This window comes from Lonchura striata, chromosome 15 (genome assembly GCF_046129695.1).
Source record: "Lonchura striata isolate bLonStr1 chromosome 15, bLonStr1.mat, whole genome shotgun sequence".
In the NCBI taxonomy this organism is placed as follows: Eukaryota; Metazoa; Chordata; class Aves; order Passeriformes; family Estrildidae; genus Lonchura; species Lonchura striata.
In genome coordinates, this window is record NC_134617.1 from 1,537,764 (window position 1) to 1,547,495 (window position 9,732).

Here is a 9,732-nt window from a genome sequence, read left to right on the forward strand (position 1 = left end):
AAGAGTGCAGGAAAATATGCTCAGCAAGGTAGGAGAAGGTTTTAAATTAATAATGGATGTCAGAATCTGTGGTATTGATGATCCCGAGATTGTAGAAAGTCTCTGATTGTCTGCCCCGCTGCCAAAGCAGAAGTTGTAATTAATCCGTGCTGGTTTCCAGGTTGTTTATTCTGTTGATCTCTCACATGTTCTGCTGCCCTGCCCAGCTCTGTCCTGCAGGGCAGCGTGTGGGGCTCTGCCCTCAGTGGGATGTGACAAACATTAAATACCAGAAACTCCCTGGGCTGCATTTACAATAACATGCCAATATCTGTCACCTACGTTGGACAGTGTGTCCCCAGCCTGAACCAACAGAAAAATGCCAACACCACAGTGAGGCATGGAGGGCATGAAGAAGGAGAAAAAGGACAAGGCACACCCAATTTCCTCCAGCTTGTCCCCTTTGGACCCCTCATCTAGAATCCTAAAATTTTACTTTTGCACCCGTGCCACACTTAATTATTTCTTATATCAAACAGCCAGAGGGATGCCCTGGGTTCCCACAAATGGAATACTGTGTGTTGTTAATAGAAAGCAGACAAATACTCTGTGCAGAGGTGTAGGCCTGCTTTTGGTGACTGGCTAGAACAACTGTCCGTGAGCTTTGCCCATGTGCTGCTGGCTAGAAAGTTTTTTAAATGCTCTGGAACAAAGAAATCTTTGTCTGCTGCTGGCAGGATGTGAGCTTTGCCACCTTCCAGTTGTCACGACCACGTCATGAGGCTGGTGCTGCAATAAAGCTCAAGGAGCAAAGCCCAGCAGCTCTGTCCTGTTTGTGCAGAACCCCAGCACTCCCTGCCTTTGGGGTTTCAGCATTTGGGGTAAAACAGGGCCTCCTCCCTGTGCCCAGCATGGCAGGGGTGGCAGGGGACACCCCTCTGCCAGCTGCCACATTCACAGGAACATCTGGAAGAGAAGGCCAAGCACTGGCTGGAAGCTCAAAGATCCAACTCAATGCTCTTTTCTTTAAAAAGATAACCGAATGTAAGGTGGAAAGCACGGATTTCTTGGTAAGGATGGTCTGAAATAGCAACACCTTTGAGATGTCAGCGTTCAGCACTGATTTCTGCTTTGCTTTGGTGAACTTTGGGATCTGCACTGCCTGCCTGGGAGCCTCAGCTGCTGCAGGTATTTCACAAGACATTTCATCTTTGTATAGAAACCACAATTGTGCCTGCTGAACATTCCCCAGTCACCAAAGAAAGAAAACAAAAGAGACATTTTCTTCTTGTTGCACTCTTTTTTCCAGCCTTTAAAATGAAAAAAACACCTTTTCTGTAGCTCTTTCCGTAACTATGTGGGTTATACAATTTTTTATTTTTATTTTAAAGGTGCAACAGCCATCTCCACGAACTATTGTGGTTCCCAGGAGTTCATGTTCACCTGAAAACCCTAAAACTGTGGAATGTGAAACCGAACTGCAGGATTTGTAATAAATGCCAAGGGCAGCAGGTGACCAGAGCTCCTCTCCAGCCAGGATGAAAAGGGGGCAGAGGGCAGAGGCAGTTCAGGGGCAGAGCAGCAATTACAGGAAGATTTCCCATCCCTGGGCTGCCTCCTGCTCTGGGGGAGATCACAGGGACTCAGCCACTGCTGAAGCCACTGGAGAAGGAAGAGATAAATGAAAGGAACTAAAATCCCCAAATCAGGAGAGGAGAGCTGAGAGCAGAGCATTCAACTGGACTCCAGTTCCACCTGCCCTGGAGCAGCTCTGGTCACCTGCTGCCCTTGGCATTTATTAAAAAGGATTCTACCCAGAGTCATTTTCCTCCTCAGATCATCCCATCCTGTCCTTCCTCTTTTTCTGTCCCTCTGGCAGCTCCTCCCAGGCCACCCTCTGCTGGCTCCTGTGTCACTGGAGCAGGGTGACACAGCTCCAGTGATGCAGGCACTGTCCCTAACCTTGACTTTAATCCCAGGAAATCCAGTGCCATCCCCTGCAGCTCCCTGCCTGCTCTGCCCAGCTCAGTTTTGCTGCACATGGGTAGATAAGCACATGCTGGCAGCGCAATAATTGCTTTAGAGCAGCTAGAGAGCAGCAGAAACAACTTCTTGCCATCCCAGGGGCTGTTTTTTTCCAGGAGCAGGAAAAGAGAGAGGAGAACAACCCTCGGTGCAGCAATCAGTGGCTCCAAGGCTCTCCAGAGGGGAAGCAATCAGCACCAGGCACAACCTTTACTCCTTAAACTTCCCCAGAGGGAACATTTCAAAGCATCAAAAGGATTGAAACCTGTCCAGCTGCTGCTGAGCCGTAATTAACAGTGGCACAGTCAGCTCTGAGTGGGGCTGACAAAGCCTCAGCAGCAAATCCTCTTTATGCCTCTGCTGGAGGGTTTCTAGAGGCCAGGCAGGAGGAGGACAGGGGAGCTCTGCCCAGGGGGGACAGAATTTGCTTTCAGCTGCCTGGCCTTTCCCAGCCCCTGGGGAGCTCCAGGGCTGTCCTGGGGTGCAGCCTTTGCTCGGGGCAGAGTGGCAGCTCCTGGGGCCAGTGCCCAGCTGGAGCTTTGGCAAACAGGGGCACTGGGCTCAGCAGGAGCCCTTCCAGAACCAGGAGCTGCCCCTGCCTCCCTCGGTGCCTCCTGCAGGGCCAGGCTGACCTTGCACAGCTCTGGTTATCAACGGACCTTGGGCTGTCCCATCTGTCCCTCCCCTGTCACATCCACAGCCCTGGGCCTCTCACTGAAAGTGAGAGCAACTAATCATAAAACAACAACAACAACAACAATAATATCAAATGAATAAAATAATATTATCAATAATAATAGGAATAATATTATTCAGTAATAATATTCATTATTATACTAACAATATTACTTAATGTTAATTAGTAATATTGATAGTATAGATAATAATTAATTATTAATTATTAATAGAACCAGCAATTCTTGAGTGCCTTGGCACAGAGTGGCATGGGAGGAGTACTGGGTGCCAGGGCTGACAGGGGCTGCTGGAGCTGGGTGGGACAGCTGGGCTGGCAAGGGCTGCCAGCAAGGTGCCAGGTGCTGGAGAGGGCAGGGGAGGAGGTTATAGAGGAGGGGAGGAGGTTTTCACCCCAGAACTGCTGGACAGGACAGGACAGGACAGGAGGTTATAGAGAACAGGACAGGAGGTTTTCACCCCAGAACTGCTGGACAGGACAGGACAGGACAGGAGGCTTTCACCCCAGAACTGCTGGAGAGGACAGGACAGGACAGGAGGTTATAGAGAACAGGACAGGAGGTTTTCACCCCAGAACTGCTGGACAGGACAGGACAGGAGGTTTTCACCCCAGAACTGCTGGAGAGGACAGGACAGGACAGGAGGTTATAGAGGACAGGACAGGAGGTTTTCACCCCAGAACTGCTGGCTGTCTCTGTGGCACTGCTCCAGCTGCCCACGTGAAGATCCGTGCCCGTTGCAGGATCTCTGCTCTGGATTGCTCCAGGCTGTGCCAAGGCATTGCCAGCACGGGGTTTATTTCCTGCTGGGCCTTTATGACCCCACTGAAACCATAAATACCTCTAAGGTCCAACTAAAACAGTTTCATTTTCCCCAGAAACAGCCGTGTAAAGGAGATGATGGCAATGCTGTTCAAAAGGGGAAGGGAGGATCAGGTAACAGGAGATTTTTATTGCCTTGTTGCTTTTACTTCCCCCCACGAAGTGCCCCGCTCCTCTTTTTTCTGTGGCCGAGGCAAATCCCTGGGGAGTTTCCTCATGCTGGGATGGCCTGAGAGGATCCTTGGGAAGAGCTCCTGGGAGCTGCATCCCAGCCACACCTGGAGCCCAACCACCCATCCCTCCCTGCAAGGAGATCTTTGGTCAGTTCAGCCCCCCTGGCACAGCCTTGCCCCAAGAGCTGGGAGCAGCCGGGCACACCATCTAAAAGAACTTTTAAATCCATTTAAAATCGACTTTTAAGCACAAAAAGGCACTTTCCTGAGCACAGCCACAGGATTCCTTTTCCACACACTTTATTTACAGCAGTCTCCCATCCCTGGGCTTCCAAGCCAAAATCCCTCCAGGAGAACTTCTTTTGGGGGTGAGAATGGGATGATGCTCATGATCCCTGCCCTGGTAGGGGTGGAATGGGATAGGTCTGGGGGTCCCTGTCGTGGCAGAGGTGGACTGGGATGAGTTTTTGGGGTCCCTGTCATAGCAAGGATGGATTTGGATGAGTTTTTGGGGTCCCTGTCATAGCAAGGATGGATTGGGATGGGTTTTTGGGGTCCCTGTCATAGCAAGGATGGATTGGGATGGGTTTTTGGGGTCCCTGTCATGGCAGGGGTGGATCGGGATGAGTTTTTCGGGTCCCTGTCATGGCAGGGATGGATCGGGATGAGTTTTTGGGGTCCCTTCCCGAATTCCCGGCACTCCCGGCCCCGCTCTCGGCTCACTCGCGCCCCCCAGCGGCCACGCGGGGCAGGCGCAGCTCGGCCGCCCCCGCAGCTCGGGCGCATCCCGGGCTGAGCCCTCCCAAACCCTTCCCAAATCCTTCTCAAACCTTTCCCAAACCCTTCCCGAACCCTTCCGACCCTCTGCCCCCATCCTGAGCTCAGCCTTCCCAAACCCTTCCCAAGTCCTTCCCGAATCCTTCCCGAACCCTTCCCGAACCCTTCCCACCCTCTGCCCCATCCCGAGCTCAGCCCTCCCAAATCCTTCCCAAACCCTCCTGAATCCTTCCCGAACCCTTCCCACCCTCTGCCCCATCCCAAGCAGCCTCCGAGCTCAGCCCTCCCAAATCCTTCCCAAACCCTTCCCGAATCCTTCCCGAGCCCTTCCCACCCTCTGCCCCCATCCCGAGTTCAGCCCTTCCAAATCCTTCCCGAACCCTTCCCACCCTCTGCCCCATGCCAAGCATCATCCGAGCTCAGCCCTCCCAAATTCTTCCCAAACCCTTCCCAAATCCTTCCCACCTCCTGTCCCGCCGGCAGAGCATCCCAGCCCCTTCCTGCCGTCACTCAGACGGCACAAACACCGAACCTGCTCCCGAGCCCATCTCCTCTGAAAACCTCGCACCCAGGGCTACAAAGCCACCTGGAAGTTCTGTTCCTCGGGCTCCGGAGCCTGTTTGTCCTTGCCCTGCCCGCGGTGCCAGCGCTCGGCAAACTGCACGGCATCGTGGATGCTGTGGAAGGCCAGCTGGCCCCCAGCGCTGCCTGCCTGGCCAGCCCAGCCTCCCTCCCGCAGCCGCTGGCGGATGGAGGGGTTGCAGTTGGCCAGGAGCACCTGGACACCGACCTCCTTGTAGTCGTGGTGCGTCTCCTTGAGCACAGAGAGACCCACGGTGTCTATGAACTGCATGGCCCCACAGTCCAGGATCAGGGTGTGCATATCTGTGGAGGGGGGACAGGCATCTCCTGGGGGCTTCTCAGCCCTTCTCCTGGCCTGTTTCAGGCAGCCAAAGCCGGGGGCCCAGCAGCTCCTGCCTGGCTCTGGGCTTGCCTGGGCCCCGGGCTGGGGGTGGCTGGCAGCCAGCAGCACGGGGTTGACCCCAGTTTTCTGGTACAGCACAGCCTTGAAATAATCCTTGTTGGCGTAGTAGAGGGAGCACTCGAAGCGGAAGATCTTGACGTTGGCGATGCTGCTGAGCTGTTTGTAGGCGGCCTGGTCCTCGTAGATCTCCCTGTTGCTGACCTTGCCCAGCAGCGTGGCCCGGGGTCGCTGCGTGCGGAAGATGATGCAGAGCAGGGCGAAGCAAACGCCCACCAGGAGCCCGATCTCCGTGGTGACCAGCGTGGAGCACAGCATGGTTGTCCACCACACCACCGTGTCCAGCTTGCTGAGCTGCCACATCCTGGGCGTGTCACGGAACTTCCTGAGGCCGCCCCGCAGGTTGACGATGGTGACCACCCCCAGGATGGAGGTCTGCAGCGAGTAGAAGAGCGGGGAGATCCACAGCAGCACCAGCAGCAGCACCAGTGAGGTGACCAGCCCGGACACCTGCGTCTGGCTCCCCGTGGACTCCTTCAGCAGAGTCTTGGTCAGGGCAGCAGAGCTGGCAAAGCAGTAGAAGAAGGAAGGGATGAGGTTGCACATGCCAATGGCGATCATCTCCTGGTTGGCGCTGACGGCGTAGCCGTGCTTTTTGCCAAAGATTTCTGCCAGGGACACGGTCATGGCAAAGCCAATGACAGCGATGGGCAGAGCATCCAGGGCCAGGCTGGGAAACAGGCTGATGTCTGGCACGGTGGGTTTCCTGAAGCCCGTGGGGATGTCCCCACACACGGCGGCCTTGTAGCGCTGCTCGAAGTCAAAGTAGTGGGAGACGAGCGTGGCCACGATGACCACCAGCAGCTCGATGGGGAACGGGGCCTTCATCCTCCCCTTGTAGCGCTCGTTGAGCTCCTTGACGGGCACTATGATGGCCAAAGCCACCAGGCTGGTGAGCAGGTCGCAGATGTTGGTGTTGTGGATGTGCCTGAAAAGGTCCACCCAGGTGAGGATGAAGGAGCCCACCCCCTCGTGCCGGGGGATTTTCAGGCCCAGCAGATATTTCATCTGGGAGGTGATGATGGTGAGGCTGGAGCCAGCCACGAAGCCACCCAGCAGAGGCTCTGACAGGTAGACAGCCACGAAGCCCATCTGGAAAACCCCCAGCAGGATCTGAAAGGCAAAGCAGCCACAGCTTTAGCAGGGGTGAGAAGGGCTGGGAGGGGTGGCTGGAAATTTGTGTCGCTTTGCTGCCACTTTAGCAGCTCTGGCTACTCTGTCTGGGGATGTGCTGAGCATTCCATGGGAGGAATTTGTCTTCAGGAGTTAATCTGGGGTATGGAAAACTAGAGACACCTACCTCCAACACTTCTCCGTGGTTGGGGATGCCACACAAAAAAATCCTACAAGGTCCCTGCTGCTGCCTCTTCATGAGCAGCCCCATCAGAGCAGCTCTGGGTATCACTCATTTGGAATGCTCTGAATTTTAGCTGTCCCAGTGGAAAAGCCTGGAACTGCTCAGTGGCAGCTTGGCCTAGGCAGTGGGGACGCTGCCAGGGAGCATGGCAGGGTGCTTCAGGGTGGTCCTCGCCAGCCCCAAACCCCTTCTGAGCTGCCCAGCTGCAGAACTGAGGCGGTGGGAAGGCGGTTCACAGATCCTTCTCCTCTCTTGCTGTGTCTGATCCTGAGGATGTTTCAGACACATCCAAGGACCTGGTTGTCCCACGGAGGAAAACAACCCCCATTCAGCTGGGTTTGCACTTTAAAAATCACTGCATTCACAAATATTCATGGGTGTCAGGGTCTAGAAACATTTCTCAGGGCTCTTAAGCCTGACCCAACCCTTGGAGACCTCAAACTTGGAGAAACTCCCAGGAGGAAACAGCACCAGGGTGAACATCCTACCTGGTAAAGGCCCACCAGAAAGCTCAAGGACAGGGCCACGGTGATGGCGTAGCAGCTCCTGTCACAGAGCTCCGTCCCGTTCCTGGGGGAGCTGGAGTTGTCCCCGAGGGCAGCGCTGCTGTCCCCGTAGCCCGCCAGCTGCAGCTGGCGCGTCACCGACTGCCCCACCATCAGGCACAGCACCCCGAAGGAGCCCACGCTGGCGTGGCGCGACGTGGCCGCGGCCGCGTAGATGATGTTGCAGAAGAAGTTGGTGTAGATGCCGTAGATGGGGTCCTGGTTGGCCAGCAGCGAGTAGGAGATGGACTGGGGGATGGCCACCACGCCCACCAGGAGCCCCGAGACCACGTCCCCCAGCAGCTGGGTGCGGGGGCTGTAGCGGGGCAGCCACACCAGCACCGGGAGCAGGCGGCGCAGCCACGCGCCCGGCCCGCGGCGCCCGCACGCCGCCCTGGCCTCCTGCAGGATCAGCTCCCCGGCGCTGCAGGCCGCGGGCTCCTGCTCCTCCAGGCTGACAAAGGTGGCGGGAGCCTCGTGAGGCCGGGGCGAGCCCAGGGTGGCTTTGCTGGGCGCCGGCTCCTCCGTGGACGTGTCCTCCATGGGCACAGGGGAGCTAAGGGCAGGAGAGCAGGAAAGCATCAGGGGCTGCAGGCACGAGCATGGGGGGCTTTGCTTAGCTCCAGGGCTCGTGGCATGGGCAGATAAACAAGCAAACAAACAAATAAATACATTTATTAAATGAGTAAGCAGGTACCACATCACCCACCGTTACCTCAGACAAATCCACCAAAAGTGTTTTCCCAACGTTGATTCATTTGTTGTCACTTCCAGAGTTGATTAATCACAACCCCCAAATCAGAGATACAGAGCCCCCCGTGCTCCTTGCCCGTCCCTCTTGGTTCGAAACGGGAACTTTATTGGATTTCAGTGAAATTTCACTGAATTTCACTCCAGCTAAAACTCCTTCTGCCAAGACACCGCTACTTAGGCAAAAAACTTCTTTTGGAAATGTTAAGATATTCCAGAGGATACTTTAGGAATCAAGATGTGGGTAAGGGAGATAATTTGCAAATTATTTTTTCCTTCAACATTACATAGTTTTAAATTGCATTAGATTTGTGGCTTGCATCAAACGGGAGCTCCCATCTGCTATCCAGCTTTGTCAGGCTGGTTAAGTAACAGAGACCTTCCAGAGCTAATCCAACTTTTTTTCAATCAAAACGCACCAAAAAACCTTTTTTGTGACAACTGAACAACACACAGAGAAAAAACACTCCTGAGGGGAGACCCCACGGTGGCTGTGGTTTGGAGCTGAACTGGGAGGAGGAGAAATCCCATTGCCTTGCCCTGCACACATCACCAGATCTTACCTCTGGCTGCAAACTGGGTGTTCCCTCAGCACCTGGAGCTTCTCCCCTGGGACAGAGCTGGCTCCACCTGGCAGCAGCCCTGGGCAGAGGAAAACCTGGCCCAGGTGCCACTTCCCTTGGATCTGAGCTCCTGGGCCAGGCCATGTCTCTTTTATCTCTGTCCAGGCGCTGGAAACGGTGCAGCCACCAAGCTGGGCTGTGTTTGGGAAACAAACACCATTCTCCGAGAGTATTTTGGCTGACAACTTGTTCTGGACACGAAGAATGATTGAGAGGGCTTAGAGAAGTGCTCCTGCCAGATAAGAGGAGTGCTTGGATCTGGAGAAGTGTTTGCTAAACAAGGGGAATGATGGAAAGAAACCTCCCTGCTCTGCCCCTCTCTGAACTGATCGAGCTCAGGTCCTGCTGGGCTTCTCTGCTCAGGTTTTCATCTATTCTGGACAAGCTTTTGTGCCAAAACCCAAGAAGCGAGGTTTGTTCCAGAATGACTTTCCTTTCCTGGCAGTTTTTCCTCCACAGAGGCTGTGTAAAGCAGAGAGCAAAGCTGTGGTGACACAGGTTATTTCAGGGAGGCAGCAGAACTTTGGATATGTCCAATCTGCACAATTCCCATTTTCCAGAGCCTTTGAGTGCACATAACAAGGGGCTTTGCTGTGCACAAACACAACTGGGAAAAGAGCAGGGCTTTATTCTTTGATAGGTAAAGGTGAGCAATTGCAGCAGCCAGGAAAAAAAGGATTGTTCATCCCCCTGAGTGGAAAGAGCAGCCCCATAAATGCCAGCTGGAACTGCTCTGCCCTTGTCAGCTGTGCCACCAAGCTCCACCAGACCTCTCAGCCCACACTCCCCTTGTTCTGCCCCCTTCTTTTCCATCTCTTTTCCACTGACCCAGCCCAGATGTTGCTGGATGTGCCTGCAGCTGGATAAATTCCTGGCAGACAGGCACCTCGGAGAGGGGGCCGAGAGCTGGGCTGGGGATGGAGAGGTGGAATCCCACAGGGTTTGGC

At 54.6% G+C, this 9,732-nt stretch overlaps 1 protein-coding gene across 1 annotated transcript; it reads right to left on the reverse strand.

The window, feature by feature from the left end:
• Nucleotides 1-5,042: 5,042 nt before the first annotated feature.
• LOC110479710 (sulfate transporter) lies at nt 5,043-7,957 on the reverse strand. Its single transcript, XM_021547186.3, has 2 exons — nt 7,356-7,957; nt 5,043-6,623 (listed from the first exon to the last, which is right to left on the reverse strand). Exons 1-2 carry the CDS (start codon nt 7,953-7,955, stop codon nt 5,043-5,045), a joined length of 2,181 nt encoding a protein of 726 aa, XP_021402861.2. The 5' UTR covers nt 7,956-7,957.
• Between the last annotated feature and the right edge of the window lie 1,775 nt (nt 7,958-9,732).